Raw genomic sequence first — 24,837 nt, 5'->3', positions numbered from 1 at the left:
AGGGCGCTGCATGTGAAATACGGGCATAGGAGGAAGTGGCTTAATCAAAACTAAGAGCAGCAAAAAGGGGGCGGATTTGGTGAACGGCCAGTCGTGCCGGAAGCTGACCCCCGTCCTCTGAGGCCAGGTCTTTCAGACCCCTGACAACCCTGGACAAGTGAACAGGTCCCCGGGTTAGCCAAAACTGCCCACAGAATTTTAACCTAATCGGCAAAGATTTCTTGTCCTTCACACTGGCCAACACTCGAGTTTGGTCAAATCAACCCTTAATGCTTCCTGTTAGCTTCTAACTGCTTCTCCTTTTGCAAAGACCGTGGGTCCCTAAGACTCATTTTTTTTTTTTTTTAACCTCACCGTAGAATGCCATCGTGGCATTTCAAATATTAAATTTTAAAAACAGATCAAATATTTTAAGTGGAAGGACAGCCCCCAATGATTGGATTCTTGAGGCAGGGCATCAGGTATGCATGATTTTATTTAAAATGTGTCCAATAAGATTTTTCCACCTGGAATGAACATTTTAACCTCTTCCCACGTATTGTTATAAACAGTATTTCCTCATTTCATGGAACTTCTTAGAAAGTTCTAAGGAACTTAACAGAAGAGAAAAATGAACCGTGGGAGATTAAATAACAGGAAGTTGATATCACAGCGAGGGTGCTCGCGCATCACGCAGCCCGGCCCCCCCCTCCCCTCCCCGGGACACACAAGTGACTTGAAGGTGAGGAAACAGACCCGGTCATGCAAGTCCTCGTATGGTCACTTGGTACCCTTGGCGGTTCTCGGATTCCCTGTCACTAGCACAGATAATAAAATGAGTCAGATGACTTCAGTGAATGGGAAATTGTCTTTTGCTTTTGGTGGTGGGTTGACGAGCTGAGAGAAGATAGGAGCACGATGCAGCGTCGGAGGAACGTTCCAGAATACTGAAGAGGCTGTCCCAATGTCGGAGCCCCGGGGAGCGTGCACCCGGCATCTGAACCGTTGTGCGCCCACGGTGGCCACAGCACCCCTGCCTCTCGTCTCGGGGTGCTGGTTATCTGTGGACAGGTGCCCACCACTGCGGAGGCAGAGAAAGCACATTCTCCTGGGGGGGCATCTGTCATTTTCCATCTCTAGAACTTGGCGATATTAAGTTCGTGTTTTCAGGAGCCGAAGGTCATAGCACAAATGAGGTCTACATGTCGTCACACGGGGCCACAGAAAGACACGTCTCCAAGTTATGCTGACCTGCCGGGGAGAGAAACAGACACAGAGCACAGCGATGCGGGGCGTTCCTAGGAAACAAGAACGGTACCACATACATGGAAGTGGGCGAGCAGCAGGCACTGGCTCTCCTGCCTGCTCTTCGGGGCCACTGTCTGGGAAGAAGCTAAGGGCAGTGCGAGGGGCAGGCACAGGGGCAGGCGGGCTGGGGGATGGCACCATCTCAACATGTGTTCTAAAGTGACTTCGAGATGGCCGCTCATTTACAATCGAAACCTAATCCCGAACAGCGTTCGCTCCCTCGTTCTCCCTGTAAACACATCTGTTCATAAATAACTTAAACGTCTCCTTGGCATTCAGGATTCAGTTCCGGCTGCAGAGTAGAAAAGGATGGGGGATGCTCGGCGTTGAGGAGGAGATGTTGGGAATTCGTGTGTGTGTGTGGACAGGTGGCTGAAGAGTCTACCGCACGTCGCCGGGGACATCAGCCGTCGGACACGGGTGGGGTGACCCAGCCGTACTTTTCATGCGTCTTCACCAAACTTTTAAAGGTAGCTTCGGCTTCCTTGCGGCTGAAGGACTTTTTTGATTTGCCGGCCTTTCTACAGATCCGTCCCTGCAGGAGAGGGAAAGGGAAACCAGGTTAGAACCCCTGCTCTGATCCCACAGGGGTTAACTTCTGCTGCCTTCATCTATGGGACCCCCAGACGGGTGACAAGCAAGCGGGGTGCCGGGCTGGCAGGGAAGGAGGGGTGCCGCCCAGCTCCCCCTGATGCCTCATTTCCAGGCCCGGAAAGCACCTGCTGGCTCCTCTCCGCCCGGCTCCCCGTGGCCCGGGAGGCCCCGGCCTGCACCAGATGAGCATCTGCAGAAGCCTTGGCTTGTCCCTCGGGCGAAAGGCAGCTCCCATGGCCTCTGCCTCCCACCGAGGACATGTTCCCTGTGACTTCCAGCCTCTCCCGTAACAGACTCATATCTGGATGTGTACACTTATGTATTCACACACACATTTTAAAACTCTGACTTTAAGGGGCACCTGGGTGGCTCAGTCAATTAAGCATCTGACTTTGGCTCAGGTCATGATATTGCGGATTGTGAGTTCAAGCCCCGTGTCGGGCTCTGTGCTGACAGCTCAGAGCCTGGAACCTGCTTCGGATTCTGTGTCTTTCTCTCTCTCTCTCTCTCTCTCTCTCTCTCTCTCTCTCTCTCTCCTGCCCCTCCCCCACTTGCACTCTGTCTCTCTCTCTCAAAAATAAATAAACATTAGAAAAAATTAAAAAAATAAAATAAAATAAATGAAAAAAAAACTCTGACTCTTAAAAGTCAAGCCCAGGAATGAGTGGATTTCTTGTAATTCATGTCTCTTGGGAGCCATTTCAGGACAGGATGGCGGAGCCATTTTCCAGGAAGAGGAAGGCTGTCCTTGAGCCCCGAGAGGAGGAACGATGAGAGGTAGGTGCCCCTTTACACAATCCCAGGGAGAGGCCCGACCCCTCACGGGGACCAGGTGTGTTCTGGCCGGAAAGGTGGGGCGTTGGCATCTGCAGTGGACAAGAAGGTCTAATCTACCTTAGAATGGGCACAGAAGGCTCTGGATCATGAGGCAGAAGGAACCCAAAGGCACTGCTGATGTGACCACCTCTCAGGTGGTCCCCTCCTTTCCAGAGAGCCCTGGGAATGAGGTGTGCCTGGCATCACGGGGAATACTGAAGGGAAAGAGGAGCCTGGGCAACGGAGCGTCGGTCAGCAAGGCCTGTTGGGGCTCTTGTCCAGCTGCGCTGTCCCCCTTTACGCCTCATGGCCAGCAGGAACCCCCCTGAGCCTCTCCTGGAAGATCTATGTGTCTTCCTAAGCGTTGCGTGCACACATTTTGCAGGTGGGGTGGAAGAGATACCTCGGAAAGACCTGGTTGAGTTTTACCCACCAACAAGAGCATGCACACTATTTCCAACAATCTCCTGATGTTTATAAACCTTTACTAACAAGCCCCTCTGAGTGGACCCTCGGATGAGGCATCCAGGGCGGCAGCCACCCTGGCCCGTGTGGCCACAGGCAGGTCAGGTCCACCCAATCTTAGCTGTCTTAACCCACTAATCATTCTGGTGGGAAGACGGCTGCACCGGCCTCGTAATTCACAGGGAAAATGGCACCCAATCACCAGCCTCTGGGAATGGAAGACTGTTCTGTGCACTTAAATTCAGAGCATACGGTTCAACATCTGTCTTTCCAACGGTGGAGATGGAAACCAAAGCCCAGGGAAGGAGCCAGAAATCCGGGTACAGCTGGGCTCTGCTCCCTCCGGACACCTCTCTGGCAGAACTTGTCCGTATGCCCACCAAGGGCAAGGCCACCTCATCCAATCTGCTGCTTGGTTCCCATCACACAAGCTGCTGAAAGGGCAGAGGAGGACAGGAGGAGAAGAAGGCAGGAAGTTGCCACTGACTGACTTCCTGAAAGTTCCCCATGCCTCTCCGGGATGTGGCTCCTGGTTTTAGTTTTGGAACTTCCCACTTTTCTTATGTGGCATAGTTATAGCTGATAAAAAGGGACTGTGAAAAGCTAATACATTTATAATCATCACCATGATGGGTTGAGATCAAAGTCCAAGGTTGTTTCAATACACACAAGCAAATGCACCTTTGCAGGAATGTCAGCATCAATTTCTACATGGAGTGGGAGCAAACATCAGGCTGTATTCTTTTGCACAACATGCAGATTCTAGCCATCTCCTATCATTCTTGTCTATAACACCAGAAGCCCATGGGTTGAGAATTCTGAACCCAAAGCAGCCAAATACAAGCTCTCGAATGTCTTGGAATATTCTGTCACTCTTGGCACGAACATAGACTTTGTCTATTCCCTGTGAAAAGTCCCAACTGTTACAAAAAACAACAGACAAAACCCCAAATGAACAGACCGCTCTTTGTTTCCTTTTCTTCCCAGGAAATATTATGAACATAGAGCCCCAGCACTCAGTCAATTCAGCAACCAGGAAACAGAGTCTGTTGTTGGCCAGCCGGAGGTTTCCGGACCTTCACTGCCCTCAATGGAGACCTCTCCCCTGATCCGCTGTTTCACACATCTTAGTTTACAGTTAACAGATCTCTTCTCATAGATGGCCTGTCCCCTTCTGATTGGCTGTTTACATATCACCCAGGGAGATACCGAGCTTGAGAAACACCACTTACGTTGCCTGGCCCTGCCAGGGTGGCTGAGCTGTTTTGCTGAGATGCCCCTGCGATGCCCCCTGGATCAAGAAGGGGGGACATTCCACATGCCTGGGCCCCCGACATTCTGATGTGGACCCGCCTTCCATTTTCCACTCCCCCCACCCCAGGTACCATCTCCTAGAGGGTGGACTGGGGGAAAACCTTCAGCTCAACCGCTCTGACCCTCTGTATTTTCCTCGATAAAGTGGGAACAATATTCGCCACACAGCATCATTATGAATGTCAGAGAAGATACTGCATTTGGAAGCACTTCAGAAAAATGTAAATTGTGTCTTACCATTACTTAAGAGCTGTTTTTCTTATTGTTACAACATTCACATTTCTCCCTTGTCTGTTTCCATTTGCCTGATGACCAAAGAGTCCCTTCTGGAGAGTTTCCCTGAATAATTGTTGTTTCTCCTAAAATACCTCGACGTGTGTTTAGGGCAAAAGGACCTGGACGGGAGTTTACGCAACCCAGTGTGATAGCTTTGCGCCATCATTAAGAGCTTAGGTACGTAACCTCCCTCTCTCTCCTGAGCCACAGACGGTAAATGCAATTATAAGCAACCGTAGGATTTCCCCCAACTGCCTTAAAAATCTCACCATAACACGGATATCGAGCAGTGCTGAGTATACAGTTCTCTGGGACTGCGTGTGTCAAACAAAACTATGAGTTGATACTTTGGTTTGACTTTTTTTTTTTTTTCTTTTGGCCGCGTAGCTTTTGGGCTATCACAATCACAATAATTCAACGTGAAAAATTCTATATGGCTACACATTTCTATGTAGCTAATAAGCAACTCCAAACTCGGGTCCTCAGTTCAATCCCCTGATCCTACATGGTTTCCATTACCCCAATGAGCACATTGAATTTCAGTGTGGCTTTCTCGCTTCTTTTTTCTAATTTTGTTAATTTGATTTGGTTTTTAAATTTTTTTTGCTTGTTTTTGAGAGAGAGAGAGAGAGACAGAGGGAAAGGGGCAGACAGAGAGAGAGGGAGAGACAGAATCCAAAGCAGGCTCCAGGCTCTGAGCTGTCGGCACAGAGCCCGAACCGTGAGATCATGACCTGAGCTGAAGTGGATGCCCAAACCAACTGAGCCACCCAGGCGTCCCTGTCACTTCTGCGTTTATTCCTTCATTATGTTGGGTGCAGGGCCTAAAAAGACAAAGTGGTATGGCCCCTGCCTGTAGGGGCTTAGAGCCCATTATGGGGAGATAACGGGGGTGTGCTGTAGCTGCTGAGACAGAAGGCACACGTCAGGGCTCCCAGCCTCAGTACCATCGGCATCAGGGGCCAGATCATTCTGCTGGGGGTGGCCCTGTGCACTGTAGGATGTATAGTTTAGCTGCGTTGCAGCTGGATGCAGCAGTGGCCCCCAAGCAGATGACAAGCGAATCGTCTCCAGTCACTGCCAAATGTCCCCTCAGAGGTAGAATCACACCCTTTGAGCACAGCTGGAGTACAGAATAAAGACGGCCCGGACCAAGGAGTCTGTTCATTTTCTATCTGTTTAGCCAAGGATTGCTACAAGCCCTCCCCAGGTCAGCAACTGCTGGTCACTGGGATCGCACGGCTTTCTAAGGTAGAAACGATTCTGGTCCTCGTAGGGGACCAGGTGGGGGCGGGGGGCGGGGCGGAGGGGAGACGGGGGTAGTGCCGCTTGTCTGTGCCTCGAGAAAGACTTCTGTGTCTGACGACACTCGAGCTGACATATGGGTGGCAGGTGTTTTCCAGGCCATGGTGGCGAGGATAAGGGGTCCCACAGCAGAAGCTGAAACAGCCTGCTGTATTCAGAGAACCATGGAAAGACACTTGGTGAGTCTGGGGCATGGAGTGAGTGAGTCTGTGTGTGTGTGTGTGTGTGTGTGTGTGTGTGTGTGTGTGCTGGCGTGAGGGTACACAATTCAACAGACCTGGCTTCAAATCCCTGTTCCAACACTTCCTGGCTGTGTAACCCTGGGCGACTTACTTAACCTCACTGAATCTCAGTTTCCTCACCTGCAAAATAAGCATACGAATAGTGTTACAGGACATTGGATTTTTATAGGGGTTTCCTACGTTGAAACACGTGAAATGCCTGGCACAGTGCCAGGCACAGGGGGCCACAACAAACGGGGCTTTTGATTTTGGGAACTATCACAGAGGATCTTACCCCTTGACAATTAGTTTCCTTCTGGCCTCTTGGAAAAACAAGACACACACAGGGGCGCCTGGATGACTCAGTCGGTTAAGCGCCAGCCCCTTGATTTGGACTCAGGTCATGATCTCACAGTTTGTGAGTTCGAGCCCCGCAATCGGGCTCTGTGCTGACAGTGTGGAGACTGCTTGGCATTCTCATTCTCTCTCTCTCTCTCTCTCTCTGCCCCTCCCCTGCTCATGTGCATGCTCTCTCTAAGTAAGTAAACTTAAAAAAAAAATTTAAAAAACAAAAGAACACACAAATTTCTGTCTTCCATATGGACATCACGACTTGGTTTCTTCTGTCACGGGACATCTGCGGGCAAATCTAGTATTTCGCATTTATGTGGCTGATTTCCCAGCTTTCTCAATATTGTCTGTTTTAACACCGTTGTCTCATGACAGTGCATGAGATAAATATGCTCATTCTGCATTTCTCCCTTGATTAGGTTTTTCTTCTTACCGCTTTATTTTTCTTCACAAACCTACTTTCGTGGTATTCCTGTGTTTCATTTGCCCGTGAATTACAGGCTTCCGCTCTTTTAAAAATAGAGTTTCCAGACTCCTCATGTGAAGTTTTGAGGTTCTTTCACTCATTTCTTGGGCTGAATTACAGAGTGGCCACTTGTTTTCAAAGTCTTTGAACGTGTAATTGTTAGTCTGAGAGCGCTCACAACCCCTAACCCCTCCGGCGCGGGTTTCCAACCCATGGGTGGGGGGAAGACACGCTCCCCAGATCTTTGGAAGGAGGTCCACCCTGGAAGGCAGCCACGAGTCCGCCGCTCTTTGAGGTCTAACGTGCAAAGCGGTTCAACTCACAGAGTTCCAGAGCGCAGATAGGACCCTACAACAGACGAGGCAGCTTCAAAGACACGTTTTCAAATCGAAACAGTTACGCCAAGCCGCTGACCAGCGAGGGGGGGGACTTGAGCTGGATCCGGTCCAGCGAGGCGGCAAACAGCAGCTGGGAGTGGGGACACGCTGATGTGGTTCTGCAGCACTTTCCACGGGTCTGAGAGTGTGTGCGTGTGTGCGCGTGCCCGGGTGCACATGTGTGCACGGGCGCACGTGTGTATGTGTGCACAAGCACGCACACAGGTTCTCCCGTATGTGGTGTCTCCTGAGCGCGTGTGCATTTGTGTGTGCGGCTGTGTGTGATGGTCAAGCTGCACAGAGGGATGTGTGGGTCCCTGCAGTGAAATGACCACCAAGGGGACCGACAGCAGCCCTGAGGGAAGCCTCCTGGCTGAGCTGGGGAAGCCCCAGGCCGCCTGAGCCAGTCCGGAGGGTGGTCAGTTTAGAGTGGGAGACCCCCGCCTGTCAGGGAGTCTGCCCAGCGCCAGCCAAGGCAGGGAGGGGAGTCTGGTCTGGGGCGGAGGCAGTGTGGGTGGGGGAGAGCGGTTAAGTCCAGCAAAGGACAGGACAGCAGGGCTTGGGGAAGGATGGTTATGGTGGCGGAGGAGGCCCAGGGCGTTTCAGGCTTCCGACCCGGGAGGAAACAGGTTTCCAGGATCAGCCACTGAGTCCTCTGAGTCGGCGGGTTCGGAACACGCATCAGAAACGCAGCCACGCAGGGCTGAAGGGGGCCGTCGGATGTAGTGCGTGGGGCTCTCACATCGCGGGCTCCAAATCACAGACGTGGGGAGAGTCCACGGCGGGGAGAGAGGAGGGAGGGGACACAGTCACTGGCTCTTGAGTGAACTGCCCTCCCTGCGCCTCAGCCTCCACACCCGAGTCCTATGCACAGGGACACCTGCCACGGGGGTGAGCGAGCCTTTGGGGAAGGATAAAGGGGAACTGGTCCTTGTGCAGTGGCAAGATGTCTGATGGCGACTGGGGCACGGTGATGGCAGAGCCGGTGGCACCGTCTTGGGAAGGGAGTGGGGAGGGGGCGGGCGTCAGGCAAGGGAGCATCGGGAAGCCATGGCTGGCGCTCAGGTGGCAGGTGAGCGCCGGGAGAGCACCCGCAGTGTGTGAGATGCTCCCTTGACTTGTCATCAGATCGGAGCTTGAAAAACTCCTTTTGGCCTCATGCTTTAGCAATCTCTGCACACGAAAACCCAACGAGCCTGGTTGTTAAGGACAGCTCAGCTATAAAAAAAGTTCCAAGAAAGCAACCTGTATTTTCCAAAGATTTATTAAGTGCCTGCCCCCCCCGCCCCCCCCCCCAACAGATCTCGTGCAGGTTGCTGGAGATCCCAGGCGGGGCCAAGTGAGCGAGAGGCGCAGGGCTTAACCCAGGAGCCTGGTGGGCACAGCCAGGACCACTGACTAGCTTTCCTGCGGAATTGACTCTCACCGGGGCCAAGTTTGAGAACATCGCCCAGGATGCAAAGCCACTTCACTCAAGAAGGACTGTTTACTTCGTGGAACATTCTAGAATTTTCCACTGAGAAAGCTCAGGTAACCTATGCTCTATTACAGTTTCTAAACTATTTTCCCAATGGCTAGGTAGCAAATGTCCTCAGATATCTTCTCTTAAATTTGTGAACACCTCAGGATATCAAAGCCAGGCGGCTTTTATATAAACTTGGGTAACATTCAGTAGCAATGAAACTGAAGCTACCTTATTTAACGTTATCATAAAATATCCTCAAACCACTGGCAGCACTGAAGGCACGGCTTGCAAAACACAAGCATCTCTACATCCTCTACACTTTAAAGAAAGTTCTAGCAATTATTGAATCTTTTTTCTTTTTGAGACAGATGGTACTTTCCTGGAAGAAGCAAGCAGAGAAAACTAATTTTTTTCCTAAAAATTTAAATTATTTCAGATAATCATTTCAAAAAATTTTTTTTTGGCAATTCCACGAATGCTGATACTTCTGCTTAAGCAGCCGGGTCCCCGTGGGTTTCATTAGCGGCGCTGGAACACAGGAAGTGACAGCTCGACATACTTATTGAAGGCGGTCACGGCGGCTGTGTGCCCGGCATCCTTCTCGGGATGGGGTCTGAACGCACACATCAAACCCTCCCCGAAAGCCCACCAGGTAGGCTTTGCTATAATCAACTCTGATTTATAGATGAATAAGCAGACACGGCGAGGTCACGTAATGCGGTCAGAGTCACAGAAGATTCCAGGGCCGTGCTGGAGGCCATGCTCTGAAGCCCAAGGCCAGGCCGGCCCGCAGGCACACGGAGGAGGGTTGCAGATACAGGAGAAAGGAAACACGACACTGACCATCTACTCCACGAAATGCCACCCAGCCTGGCCTTCTCCCGTGGGACTCAGGACGTGTCGAGGTCACTGAACGCCCGCCACCGCCCTGCACCCTCTCTGTCGCGTGGGGCTCCACATCTGCCATCTCGCATCTATCAGACTTTTAAGCCCTGAGCTGGCCAGTGACCTGGACCCGTCTGGTCTTCTGGCCACAGCGCTGTGGACCCTGGCGCCCTCCTCGACTCCGGTCTGTGTGTGACCCGAGCAGGCAGGTCTTCCTTCATGAGACATCTGCTTACTCACAGTTCCTGCTCCTCAAGACGACTGGCAGCGTCCGCTGCTCCTGGACACAGAATGCAAACAGGCCAAGCCGAGGACCCCGTGTTCCGTTTGCAGACGCTCCGTCGGCGTCTTCTACTTACGAGCTAAACCCAGCTGCCTACGTGTGGGGCTCTGGGCCAGCCCCACAGCACATCTCTGTCTCTGGTATCAGGGTCAGACTCCCTGGATCTCCACACACTGGCCTATCTCGGTTCACGGAAACCTTCCTCCCTGGGACCCGGCTCCACTGGGACGAACAGGTGCGTGTTAACTCCATTAGCCTCGGCCACCTTCTTGCGCCGCATCCGTTCTGTGTTGAGTGACTGGCCGGCAGGAAAGGTGGCATTTTCCGGTGCAACTTGACCTCTCGCGCCGGAATCCCAGCGCCCATCATCCCTACACACTGGGCCTTCCTTAGGGCACCGTATTTGCCCTTCTTCTTGGAGACACATTTAAAGAGGATAAGGTCAAGGTTCTCGCCCACAGTGCCCACCGGTGCTTTCGTCTATCTGCTCGTTCTCGGTGGCTCGATCCTCGCTGCAGCCCTCCGTTCCGGGGCTGGGACTCCACTCACTCCGACTTGGGGCCACCCACCCAGTGCACGCGCCCTGATGCCCGAGGCTGCTTCTGTCTGCCCCACAGCCCTGATTTAAGGACCACGTGCTGGGCACACGGAGCTTCTCTGCTGCTGTACGACGTGGGGGTGGGGGACGTCTGGTGGGAGAGGCCGGGTCATCCTCTTCTCCAGGGAGGCAGGGCCCGTGGGCATTCGGGAACCAGCCGACGGCTGCCAGCGTGGCGAGGTGCCCCATCTGCCTGCCTTGTGCCCTCTGACCCACAGAAGGCAGGTCTGCTGGCAAGGGTCACTCACCCGCCTCTGGCCAGGGGTCTGCCTGATGTTATGACCCTCCGTAACCAGCTCCACCCCGCCCCCGCCCCCATCGATCAGGGTCGCGTGAAGAGTTCTGTCTTAGCATGGACGATAACAACGGCAATGCCACCGACAGGGACTCCAAAGACACGGAGGAGCCCGAGAACGTCACTGGAAAATGTGACAGGAACTGTCACTGGGGATTAGCCTGTCAAAACAGGGGGCGGCCGTGCTCCGCTCTCTGCACCTGCTGGCAGGGGCTCTGTGACTCTCACAAAACCATCCCAAACTGGGCTCTTCTGGACAAATGACGTCAAGAAGTAACCCAAGGCTGTCACAGGCAACCAAGGCTTTGACTCGGGAGACGGTCTCCGGCTTCAGGAGGCACGTGTGTGTCTGCGGTTTATGGTGGCACGTCACAGCCTCACCACCCCCCCCAAGGCAGCGTAACTTGTAAGGGCAGAGACCGCTCCTGCCCCATAACACAGGCGCCGCGGGACCTTCCCAGCTCGGAAGGAAATTCTGCCACGTGGACTAAATAAAGCCAACGAGACTTTGAAATCGTTGGGAATCTTGAGATATAGTTTCTGGAAAACTTTAAGTGTGCAAGTGCCATGACTTGGGCTCCAATTCTCGAAACTGTCCGTGAGGACGGGCGGGGGCGGCGGGCATTTCCGAGTCCCTGGAGCTGGGGTCACTGGACTCCGGGGGAAGGGACTTGCTACCTGTCCCTAGAGGGGGCCACTCCTGCCCTGCGAATGGCACGTCCTCGCCGGGGGCGACCAGCAGGCAGTGAAGACAGCTGTGGTTTGCCTTTACCATCCAAAGTACGTTTTCCTGCCGGGGAAATAGCTGGCACATAGGTATTGCTGATGTGGGAGCGGGTTTGGCCTCCGTAACTCAGGCTGCCCGCCCCCCAGAGGCCCTGTCTCATGGGACCACCATGACGACCCAGCGCATCGAGGCCCCGCACACAGGGGGCCCTACGACAGCAATGCCCGCTGGGCATCTCGGAGACCCAGAAGGATCCCTGAGGTCGTCTTAAAATGGGGTGCTTTCCCCTGTGGGAATGTCGGCCCTCCAAGGGCTGAAGACCTTCTTTTAACAATACTCATTTATCTTTGGGAGAGCGCAGGCAGGGCAGGGGCAGGGAGAAGGGGACAGAGGATCCGAAGCGGGCTCTGCGCCGACAGGCTGACAGCAGTGCGTCCGACGCGGGGCTCGAACTCATGAACCTCGAGATCATGACCTGAGGCGAAGTCAGATGTGCAACCCACGGAGCCACCCAGGCGCCCCAAAGTGCTGGAGGACTTTTAACATCCACACACCTTAGAGTAGGCTTGAACCAGACTTGCTACATTTGCCCTGAGAACACAATTTTGATTGTTTTGTGCACCGGTTGTTAATGAGGCGCTAATGAGGTGTTCCTCGCCCCCCCACCGCCATTATTAGACGACCTGCTGCTGGAAAGAAGAGAAGGGTGAGGGAGACCGGCCCCCCTGAGATCTCCAGACGCTCAGCCACCACCTGAGCAGCCTGACTCCAGGCCCCTGGGGTGTTCCGACCACTGCCAATCGATGGCGGGTGATGAACTCATACCCTATCTCAAGCAGTCCTCATGCACTTACTTCAAAAACGAAGAGTATTTTCATCAACCACACTTTTTGGAGGGGCTTGGTGAAATCCAGCACCCAGACCAGAGGCAGGCTCCGGAAAGCCTGTGCATTTCCCACGCCGTGGAACACAAACCCGGCACACGTCAGCATTCTGTCCCCACGGCTGGACTCTACTGTTCCCTGTATTCCAGTCTCTCCCCCACCCCTGGCCTCCTGAGGCTCCCCGCCGGCTCCCACCCCCCCATTACCTGACCCTGCCTTCCTACCCCCACCTTCCACCGAACACTGGTCTCTCGTTCAGTTCAGCGCGCTCAGCATTCAGAGTCCACTGGCAGGGTGCGACACAGAACTGGATAGAAGGATTCCAACCATTCCAGGCCTGCACACCATTGTCCCACCTTCCCTGACTTGCCGGTGTTATGCAGGTGATGGCCCCAGTGTAGATGAGACCCAACACACACGTTTTCTGTTTGCAAGAAAACACAGGGCATAAAATACCTTAGCGTTGAGAAAGCAAGGAGTAGGGATCTTTCTGGAAAATGCAGTGTTCCGTTATCATAAAATAGTCTCAAGCCTGCAATCAAGAACGGAAGTTGGTCCTAAATTCCAATTTCTAGGCTCTGACTCAACCGCGTAGAAAACCGAGGGACTGATTTTGGTTGACCTAATAAAAATTAAAAAGTGATGCTCTATAAGCAACTGGGATGGCTATTATTACTTTTAGGTCATTACTTTGGGGATGTTCTGATTTCCACTTTTATTTGTATAGTGGTGTTGCCACAGGATCTTCTCTTTCTGATAAAGTAAAAGTTACAATGAGTAAAGAATTCAATCTGTGATTTTTACATACCGTACATCACTGGGGATCTTCAAACAGTACATACTTTATTATTTTTTTAATGTTTATTTTGGGAGAGAGAGGAAGAGAAAGAGAGAGAGTGTGCACATGGCGGAGGAGGGGCAGAGAGAGGGAGATAGAGGATCTGAAGCGGGCTCTGTGCTGAGAGCAGAGAGCCCAACGTGGGACTTGAACTCATGAACCGCTAGATCACAACCTCGGCGGAAACCAAGAGTCAGACGCTTACCCGACTGAGCTGCCTGGGTGCCCCTACGTACTTTGTACTACAATATAGGTAAAGTTTGTGCCAGCCACTGTTCTGAGGGCTTTACGTGTATAAACTCACTCAGTCCTCACTAGAGGGGAACTGCGAGGGCTTCCCTTAGTGGGGAAACCGAGGCAGAGTCCAACTGCCAAGGGCACACAGCAGGTAGGTGGTGAAACAGGAACTTGAACTCACAAGGTTGGTCCCCAGTGTCCATGCTCCTAGCCGCTCTGCCAAAGACAGCAACAATAGGTGACGGAAATATAAATACGGGGTGCTCCCTGAAGCAGCCCACACCCCAAACGTGCCCAGATCGTGCGTAGGTTTGCACGATATTGGTGCAGCTGAGCATTTCATAATCGTATTTAAATACTAAATAGATTTTTAGACAATATATCTGTTTTCCCTTTTGGAAAAACAAAGGTCACGTTATTTATCTACACCGGACTATCAAGTCCTTTCTTAGATCCACCCCACGCCCCCCCCAATTGGGATTACGTTTGCCTCATTTCCTCTTTTCCCCAAACAAATTTTCTTCCTCTGTACCAGGGCACTGAGCGTTGGGGAAGAAAGAGACAGACCCTTCCGTGATGACGTGAACTCACCGCGTGGGGGTTGGTAGGTCTTGTCTTTAATCAAAACCCACAGGAATGCTGAGACCAGCAGCCACAGAGGACGTAACGCATCCTTGCTGCGGAATGAGCACCTTAAAGCACCAGCGGCAGGGGTTGCAACGGAGGCGGAATCGCCAGGCTCACCCGGGCAGCACCCGCGGTTGCTTCTACCCTACAGTGCCAGGCGAGGCAATTCTGCTTACAGCCCGAGGGCCGTCCCTGCAAAGCCTGCAATAGTCTCTACGTCATTTTCTTTTTTTTTTTTTTTTTTTTTTTTAATTTTTTTTCAACGTTTATTTATTTTTGGGACAGAGAGAGACAGAGCATGAACGGGGGAGGAGCAGAGAGAGAGGGAGACACAGAATCGGAAACAGGCTCCAGGCTCTGGGCCATCAGCCCAGAGCCTGACGCGGGGCTCGAACTCACGGACCGCGAGATCGTGACCTGGCTGAAGTCGGCCGCTTAACCGACTGCGCCACCCAGGCGCCCCTCTACGTCATTTTCAAATGACCTTTCTTCTCTGCATCTGGCCCCATGGTGAGGCAGGCAGAGTAAGCATTGCCTTCCCTGACATGAGAGCGGAAACAGGCTGGCTGGGGCGGGGGCGGGGAGCATGGTCACCCCACTAGCAAGTGCCGGGACACGATGGTTCCTACACACCCCTTCCGCATCATCCAACACGTGAAGCAGCAGCTTCCCAGATTCGACCAAACCCCGCCGGACTTTTAGGAATGGGACCAACGTGAACCTCTACACACGTCTGAATTTAGGGCATCAAGTTGAGCTGCGCAAACCACCTGCCGCTACGGGTCATGACGAAGACCTGAGGCTGTGGCAGCTCCCCCGTCATGTTGGGTGCCTGCGTCCTCATCCGCAGGGTCGCACCGCTATGCACCCAGCACCCCGTGGGTGCTCACGCACGCTTCCAGAGGAGCGAACGACCAAGCATGCGGAATTACCGACATCGACCTCAAGGCTGCTTTATGTCCCAGCTAGAATTCCAAAGCAAAGGTAGTACACACGTGTCGCCATTTCCCCAAAACATGTCCCACTCAGTATTTTATACACGTTAGCTCATCTCCGCCTCACCCAGGAGGTGCCCTTGTTCCAACTTTGCAAGCGATCGGGTGGAGAACGAAGGGGCAAAGGACTTCCCCGTGGCAGTAGCTGCACTAAATGACAGGGTCCCCCAACAAGGCCAACCTATTTCTGGAATTAGAGTTAGAACCCCATGGTGCGAAATTTTGGGAAATGGTGTGCTCTGTAAACTATGACTGGATATTCCCAAGACATACTAGCATCCGGTCGTCTCCAAGGATTGTAATAACCCCGCGTAAGCCAGGACATGCCAACCTTACCTGATGGGGATACCCCGTTCCCACCACACCACCCCTTGCCCACACTAGTCATTAAGAACAGCCCAAGAACCAGTGCTCTGTGCTGGACAGGTGACCTTCACGAAGTCACAGACTGTGGCAGTGGGTGGTGGCTAGAAACGTCAGTGAGCACTCAACTTCCATCACAGCTGTCCAGTAAGTGTCTTTAATAAGGTGAATGTGTTCAGAAAACTGGAATCTCAAGGTAAAATCTCTCATGTTCACTGAAAACACCCCTTGCAACACGTTGTCCTGTTGGCGGTCAAAACTTTCGTGGGGGCCTGTCACGGAGCACACTAACTAGACGTCAGGGGAGTTCGGAGCAAATCATCGACGCGCCCTTTCCCCGCAACACAACGTTGACCCCAGGCATGTTCGCAGTGATGTTTCAAATGGCAGAAGGACAATTTTTTCAACTGAATTTTCCCGGATTTGTTATTTGGGATTTACATTGGCTGGTGTTAAGATCTAAATATATAAATATCAAGCTTATCGCATCTTCATATTTGAGGTGGTAAAAATAATAGTTTTGCTCTGGTTTAGTCTGTCTGCTCTCACGATATTGTTAAGTCTTTCTGTGCCACCAGAATGCACTGTTCTGCTGACCTCCTTATTTGTAGATGATACAACAGCCTACATAGAAAATCCTAAAGGCTTAGCTGTTTTTTTAAACCACTTTATTGACATATGATTGACATACAAAAAGCCATACATATTTAATGTGCACAACTTGGTGGGTTTCGGATGCGGCTGTTTTTGATGAACCTGCTGTGGTAGACAGGTCACTGCTTTACAAGCACAAGTGTGCTTCCCAGCTCCCACCACCAGCCCGAGGCCCTGTGGCCAGTGCTGGCCAGTGGACCGGGAGGAGAGGTAAAGCGTGTCCTTCCAGGTGGGGGCAGTTAGGAGCTGATGTGCTGGCCCATACTCGCCCCCTGTCCCCGTGACCTCTGGGGCCACATGCTCTAAACGGACACACTACAAGAAAGGGGGGGCCAAGCCACCCGAGACCGTGTGCAGGAAATGCGCGTTCACTGTGTCATGGTGAGATTTCAGGGGATGCTCTGTTGCAGAAAGTAAATCACCACGATGACAAAAACTCTTGACAAATCATTGAAAAAACTTACATGGGACGTTAATGATTCACCAAGAGGAAAGACGAGTAACGAAGAGGTCTTGTCCTCTCTGATATTAGAGTAGGAGGCGGTTCGTAAAGATACTATAGTACCTACACAGGAGCAGAAAGATAAGTGAGTCATATTTACATGGGGACCTGTTGCAGGACAAAAGGAATAATAAAAGACAGCAGAAGAGGGCCAGGTGGGTCAGTAGGTGGGGCCAAGGAAACATGTTCATGACGCGGAGGGGAACGAAGGTGGACTTCTATGGAAAACAGAGAGAATTCCTGTAAGTTGAGAAGAAAAAGCCAGGTAACCGGAAAGCCCAGAGAAGGGTAGGGAAAAAATATGAAGAGGTTATTCGAAGAAAAAGTCTGAACAGCTGACGAGTTCAGGAGCCAATGTCCAAATGTATTAGTTAGCGAGAACTGTACTTTATCATTATTTTTTTTAATGTTTATTTTTGAGAGAGAGACAGAGTGTGAACAGGGGAGGGGCAGAGAGAGAAGGAGACACAGAATCCAAAGCAGGCTCCAGGCTCCGAGCCGTCAGCACAGAGCCTGATGTGGAACTGCGAGATCATGACCTGAGCTGAAGTTGGATGTTTAACGGACTGAGCCGCCCAGGCGCCCCAAGAACTGTACTTTAAAACAGAGATAAGAAACCACCCAAAACTCAGGATGGAGGATATTGCTGAGGGTGTTTGAGGAGGTGCATGGACTGGTCAGGGAAGCCATTCTGGAAGATTCTGGCAATACCCAGAAAAAGTCAGAATGCTTAGGTTTTATGCCAACAAGACACGCCTGGGCACAGCTCCCAGGAGAATCTGAACACGCATTCCTAAGACGGCCAGTCTGAGGAGGTGAACTGCAGCATTTATGTGAGGATAAGAGCCAGAGAAGGCTGGGGTCTTCCCCCGAGAGAGGATGAGTAAAAGCGGTCGATCACACTGTGCACACAATGTGCTCAGCAGCAAATACAGGCGTGAGAGCAATGAGGAAAAATATAAAGGGTTACATCGACGGCTCACTAAACCACCGAAAACACATATATGCCCAGAACGTTACACACTTTACAAGGATCCAAGCATCTTAAAGAACATCTACTAAAAGCCGAGGGGTTTCCACAGATTGGGGGGCTGTGGGGAACCCACCTTCTGCATCTGAGACAAAAGGAAAGTCAATACAGATGAGGTAGGAGTTCACGTACCTATGTGAATATATACGTACGTACAAGAGTTTGATCGTTTTCCCATCTATCGATAGTAATAGGTTAGAAAACGTGAGGAATGCAAGGCCGGTTGACGCTATCAGCAAATACTCCATGACCCTGGGGTGGGCTGCCTCTACCAATGCCACCACGGTCCCCATCCCTGGCGTCCACGTCCTTTCCCTCGAGTGTGGACGGGACCTGTGACTTACGTCTAAGGAGCAGTGTAGGGTGAAGTGCTGGGTTTCTGTCTGGGCCCCTCTCCTTCTCTCATGGGCCGCCATATTGCGAGCTGCCCCAGGAAGAGGCCTCCGGTCAACTGCCATCAAGGAACCCAACCCTGGCAGCACCACACGAAAGACCTTGGAAGCTGAGCTCCGCCACCTTTTGGCAGCCGCTCGAGGGGAGACCAGAGCCAGACGCGCCCGACCACAGAAACAGTGAGCCAAGCACGCGCTTGTTGTCTGAGGCCACCAAATCTTGGGTTGATTTGTTAGGTAGCAATAGACCCCTGACAAAGATTGCTAGGACTCAGTTTGATGGCCAAGTTCCTAAGGAAAATAAGGCTGATTGCAATCCAAGTACAAATGAGCAAAGGACAAAGTAAAAAATTCAAACGGCAAAGAAAAAGATCACGTGAAAGATGTGTTACAAACTGAATTTCATTCCCCTCCAATCCGTACATTGAAGCCTTTGTCTCTGCTGTGATTGTATTTGGAGACGGGGTCTGCAAGGAGGTGAGGAAGCTTTAACGAGGTCACTAGGGTGGGTCCCCAAGCCGGGACGACTCACGTCCTTCTAGGAAGAGGAACAGACTCCAGAGCTGTGAGAAAATACATTTTTTTTTAATAATTTTTTAATGTTTATTTATTTTTGAGAGAGACAGAATGTGAGCAGGGGAGGGGCAGAGAGAGGGAGACACAGAATGTGAAGCAGGCTCCAGGCTCCGAGCTGTCAGTGCAGAGCCCGACGCGAGGCTCGAACTCACAAGCTGTGAGATCATGACCTGAGCCGAAGTCAGACGCTTGACCGACTGAGCCACCCAGGCGCCCCAGAAAATACATTGTTGAAGCCGCCCGGGCTGTGGTGCCTGCTTTGGCCACCCAAGCAGTGCTGGTGCACAGAAGCAGACCTATAACTCAGTCCCCAACCAGGACAGCTCGCTCCTCACTGGTGCTACTGTCCTACGATGGCCACTGACCAATGCAGGGCTCACCGGAACGTCCACGTGCGACGTCTCTCGTGTTCACTTTCACTGCCGAAGGGCATTTGACTCCTACTCAATAAATGCTGCTTAATTGAACCGCATTAGAGCAATCTACTTCCCTAAAAAATCATTATAATCGAGAAGGCAGATCAAAGTCGACAGACACAGAGAAAATCAGTTTCTTTTTCATTTAATTGCTTTTTTTCCCCATCAAATGCACGTAGTGGAAGAAAAAACCCTACAGACCATTTTAATTACAATACCGTGAGAGTCAGAGATAGCCTCCCGAAATTAAAACGTGAACATCTAAGGGTACAGTGTGTGAATTAGAAAATTATATAAACACTTTGAATATGCCTTTTTATTTTATAAAAACCCTTGGAATACATATAATAAAGCACCTAGTCTTTTGGTATTTTGGGGGGCCCTGATGTTTGTGAAGTTTACGGAAAAGCCCTCTCATCACGGGACCTCCGGGGTGGGTGGGCATCTGTGGTTGGGCGTGGGCAAGATGCCGAAAGCCAGTGCCAGCTTAGAGTCTGGACGCACGGACATAAGGTGCTCATGACCGGGGAGCCGCAGGGAAGGCTCGGACCACACTGCCACCCTCTGCCAGTGCTGGTGACCCGGCCAGGCTGTTTGCTCCAGAGTCTACACTTCTGGGAAGACAAGGCAGGAGGGGTTAAGGGCGGACCGTAGCTGCACAAGAGGAGAGGCCACGTCTCTACACGTCAAGTCCGTTATCTCTGCCAGGAGCCTTCCTTGGGGGGGGGGGCCCTGCCTGTTCCAGCGTCCTGGACGCAGACAACTGGAGGTATTTGGGCAGATTTTAATGGATTCCTCTGCTCTGCAAAGTGCAAACGGCCCTCCCCCAAAACTCCGTGATGGATGTGGTGGACCACCAAAACCGTGGCGCGCTGGTTTCCATCAGTGATCGATAAAATTTACAACTAAGACTTGTTTTCTGACGGAACTGTAAATTGAATGAGTCAAATTACCGTACAAGTGAAACTGAGGGTTTTCGGAAAGCATCCTACATCTAAATTTGATGAGGATATCTAAAATGACAAAAGGAACTTAAATTTTTTTTTTAATGTTTACTTATTTATTTATTCATCTATTTGTTTATTTTTGAAAGAGAGAGAGACAGAGTCCGAGCGGGGGAGGGGCAGAGGGAGAGGGAGACACAGAATCCGAAGCAGACTCCAGGCTCCGAGCTGTCAGCACAGAGCCCGACACGGGGCTCGAACCCACAAACCGTGGGATCATGACCTGAGCCGAAACCACGAGTCTGACACCTAAGTGTCTGAGCCACCCAGGTGCCCCAAAAGTAACTTTTGATCTTAAAAAATGCATCGACTTGGGTGTTCCGCCATAAAAACCAGTTGGATTAAAACATATTCACTATCCTTTCGACCTTAGGCTGTCCACTACTGCTGAATTCTAGGACCACCGACCCTCCAGCGGGTGTTGGAAAAAAGCCATCAACGGTCTGGTCCTCCTGGATTAGCCACACCACCGACGCCAGCCCCTGCATACCCGGTGTCCTCTCTCTCTGCAGCCCCAGGCAAATGCACGTTCTGGGGCTGGAAGTCCATAGCAGAGTCCACACCGACACCTGCTTTGAAAGAAAGGCTCTGTTTGGGGCTCAACTGTGTCCCCAATATTTATGTGGATGTTCTCACCCCCAGGAGCTCCGAATCTGACTGCATTTGGAGACGGAATCTTTCCCGAAGCGATTAAGGTAAAATGAAGGCATCCGGGTGGGCCCTCGTCCAAGGTGACAGGTGTCCTTGTAAGAAGAGATCAGGACACAGACCGCACAGAGGGACGCCCATGTGAGGACACGGGGAGAAGAGGGCTTTGACAGTCTAGGAGAGGCCTCAGGGGAACCAAACTCGCCCACACCTAGAGCTCAGAGGTCCGGCCTCCCAAACTGTGAGGAAATAAATGTCTGCTGTTTAAGCCACCTGTCTGTGGTGCCTTGTGATCCCAGCATCCTCTGAACAATAATATAGCCGAATACAGCTCCAACCAGAAAAGTCACAGCTGAATGGAAGGGAGTGGGGAGAGGAGAGAGAGAGGGAGGGAGAGAGAGAAGAGAGGAGAAGGGAAGGAGAGAGGGAGAGGAAGCAGAGAGAGAGGGAGGGAGGGAGAGAGGAGGAAGGGGGAGAGAGGAGGGAGAGAGGGAAGGACAGAGAAGGAGGGAGGGAGAGAGAGGAGAGAGGAGAGAGAGGGAGTGAATTTACAGTGGCTCAGAAACTTCCACCAGGGACATGGCCACGAAGAAATGAAGGAAAAGGTGTTTGCGGACAAGTATTCAAACCACACCCTTCACGCTAAAACTGTGTAAAAACTGAACCCCAAACCGGGACACCGTCAGTCGGCTGGGGAAGTGGAACAGGGTCCCTCCCTCACCGTCTCTTGGAGCCCAGATTCGGCCTCCGTCAGGCGTCTGCCTCGTGCTTTCTGGCAAGTAGGAGGGTGACATTTCAAGGGCACATGATTAAAAACAAAAACAATAAATCTAGTTCTCGTTTGCTAAAACACCGTGACCGGTAGATTTCGTGTTTAGAGAAAAAAAGAAAACACAAGTCATGTGGGATCCACACGGTGCTGGGGGTGAAATTATTTGGGTGCTTACTGTCAACCGGCAATCGCCTTTTTGATCGAGTGTCGTTTTGTTGCTAAAAACGTGCACTGTCCCGACATTTACAGAGCACTCGACACCTGCAGTCTCTTTGATGATTCAGGATCCTGCAGCACCCGAAGGTCACCGCCTCAGTTATTCTGCCACAGTTGCGGGCTGACAGCCAGCTGCGAGGGCAGGGCTACCTTCGTGGGCCCCACGTGCCCCCACGGAGCCCCACCAAAGTGCTCCTCCTGTGGGGAGGTGCTCCCCCTGAGGGGAGGCGCTCCCTTTATGGGGAGATGGTCCCCCTGAGGGGAGGCGCTCCCTTTATGGGGAGATGGTCCCCCTGTGGGAAGGCGCTCCCTTTATGGGGAGATGCTCCCCCTGTGGGGAGACGCTCCCTTTATGGGGAGATGGTCCCCCTGAGGGGAGGCGCTCCCTTTATGGGGAGATGGTCCCCCTGTGGGAAGGCGCTCCCTTTATGGGGAGATGGTCCCCCTGAGGGGAGGCGCTCCCTTTAGTGGGAGATGCTCCCCCTGTGGGGAGGCGCTCCCTTTATGGGGAGATGGTCCCCCTGAGGGGAGGCGCTCCCTTTATGGGGAGATGCTCCCCCTGTGGGAAGGCGCTCCCTTTATGGGGAGATAGTCCCTCTGAGGGGAGGTGCTCCCTTTATGGGGAGATGGTCCCCCTGAGGGGAGGCGCTCCCTTTATGGGGAGATGGTCCCCCTGAGGGGAGGCGCTCCCTTTATGGGGAGATGGTCCCCCTGAGGGGAGGCGCTCCCTTTATGGGGAGATGGTCCCCCTGAGGGGAGGCGCTCCCTTTATGGGGAGATGCTCCCCCTGTGGGAAGGCGCTCCCTTTATGGGGAGATAGTCCCTCTGAGGGGAGGCGCTCCCTTTATGGGAAGATGCTCCCCCTGTGGGGAGGCGCTCCCTTTATGGGGAGATGCTCCCCCTGTGGAGAGGCGCTCCCTTTATGGGGAGATGGTCCCCCTGAGGGGAGGTGCTCCCTTTAGTGGAAGATGCTCCCCCTGTGGGAAGGCGCTCCCTTTATGGGGAGATAGTCCCTCTGAGGGGAGGCGCTCCCTTTATGGGGAGATGGTCCCCCTGTGGGAAGGCGCTCCCTTTATGGGGAGATGGTCCCCCTGAGGGGAGGCGCTCCCTTTATGGGGAGATGGTCCCCCTGAGGGGAGGCGCTCCCTTTATGGGGAGATGCTCCCCCTGTGGGAAGGCGCTCCCTTTATGGGGAGATGGTCCCTCTGAGGGGAGGTGCTCCCTTTATGGGGAGATGGTCCCCCTGAGGGGAGGCGCTCCCTTTATGGGGAGATGGTCCCCCTGAGGGGAGGCGCTCCCTTTATGGGGAGATGGTCCCCCTGAGGGGAGGCGCTCCCTTTATGGGGAGATGGTCCCCCTGAGGGGAGGCGCTCCCTTTATGGGGAGATGGTCCCCCTGAGGGGAGGCGCTCCCTTTATGGGGAGATGGTCCCCCTGAGGGGAGGCGCTCCCTTTATGGGGAGATGCTCCCCCTGTGGGAAGGCGCTCCCTTTATGGGGAGATAGTCCCTCTGAGGGGAGGCGCTCCCTTTATGGGGAGATGGTCCCCCTGAGGGGAGGCGCTCCCTTTATGGGGAGATGGTCCCCCTGAGGGGAGGTGCTCCCTTTAGTGGAAGATGCTCCCCCTGTGGGGAGGCGCTCCCTTTATGGGGAGATGGTCCCCCTGAGGGGAGGCGCTCCCTTTATGGGGAGGTGCTCCCCCTGTGGGGATCACATGGTTCTCTAGGCTGGGAGACAGCAGGGACCCGTGAGGAAGCATGTGCCCCATGAGCTGGGAGCAGGAAGCTCTGGGCTTGCGCAGGGAAGGGAGCTGCTCAGCCAGAGTGCGGGGCAGGGGGAGAGCAGAGGCTGCAAAGCAGGAGGTGAGGCAGAGAGGGGCCCGCATGGATGCTGGGATTCCCATGGGGCACTTGGCCTTGGGGTGCTAAGGGGCAAGGCAGCTCCTCCCGGGGCAGCTCGCTGAGTCCTCCCAGGGATGCCGAATGGACTCCTGTTCCAGCGAGTGAGGAGGGGGCGGGGGGCTGAAGGGACCCGCAGACCCGCTGCTGAGACACTGAGCCCAGTCTCCCTAGAGTCAGGTGCTCACCGCCCTCCGGCCTCCCTGCTGTCCCGGGGCCTGAGCAGGTGGGGAGCAGAGGGAAGACGGGGGAGCGGAGGGGAGGGCGGGGGGTAGTGGGGAGGACAGGGGAGTGGAGGGAGGGCTACGCTAGGGCCTGAACTGCAGAGGGAGGCCAGCGGTAGTGAGTGGGGAGGTGGTAACACAAAAGGCGCGTTAGATAAATGTTCCGCACAGGAGAAACAAGAGAGTTTGAAAACGGGGATATGATGAGTGGAGACTCCGTTTCCTCTGACGCCCGGTACGGGCTAACTCTGGAAGCATGTGTAGGTGGCCCATGGTGCGCTGGGAGCTGGTGTTGGGAGACCGGGTCTTGGCCCCCCACGCTGACCCCCAAGCAGGAAGTGAGCTGGCTCCTGTCCTCCGGCGGCTGTGCCCCGCCCCCCGCCACCTCTGACTCTGACCTGACTCTGAGCCGCTGTGTCCTGGGTCCTTGAGCAGGGCGGGGGGTGGAAACGGAGAAGCATCACAGAGCGCCCCACAGAGCAGGACTGTAGGGGGTGCAGGGTCTCCCATGGGCTTCCCTAGCACCTTCTCCTCCTGGACAGTGGTGGCCAAGGCTGACACCCGGTCACGGGACAGCAATTTGGTGAGTTATATCTTGCTAATTTCCCGGTTTTCTGCTATGACGTTAAAATATCCACTGTTACTTAGAACCTAAGTTCTGTCTTCTACTCCGCTTTGCTCTGAAATTTCAGTGTCTTTGTTACGAGTCGAAGAAAACTAAGAAGGCTGGCACGTTTACTGACTGCCGGATTCTGGCATTGCCCCTCCTGGGTCCTGCGTGAGGATGATGTCATTGATCCCTCAGAGGGGTGGCTTCTCCTCAGGGCACCAACACAGG

The 24,837-nt window shown here is 53.0% G+C and overlaps 1 protein-coding gene across 1 annotated transcript in view; it reads right to left on the bottom strand.

Moving 5' to 3' along the window:
* Window positions 1-457: 457 nt before the first annotated feature.
* Window positions 458-24,837, bottom strand: part of UBE2QL1 (ubiquitin conjugating enzyme E2 QL1) — a 40,935-nt gene continuing 16,555 nt past the window's right edge. The window contains exon 2 of the mRNA XM_086675719.1: window positions 458-1,822. Within this exon, the coding sequence (XP_086531845.1) occupies window positions 1,691-1,822 (132 nt within the window). The 3' untranslated portion in view covers window positions 458-1,690. The remainder of the gene's footprint in view (window positions 1,823-24,837) is intronic.

The sequence above is a fragment of the Puma concolor genome, chromosome A1 (assembly GCF_028749965.1).
Source record: "Puma concolor isolate L17-30 chromosome A1, mPumCon1.1.hap2, whole genome shotgun sequence".
NCBI lineage: Eukaryota > Metazoa > Chordata > Mammalia > Carnivora > Felidae > Puma > Puma concolor.
Note: the sequence above shows the minus strand (reverse complement) of the source record. Positions and strands in the feature narration are given on the sequence as shown.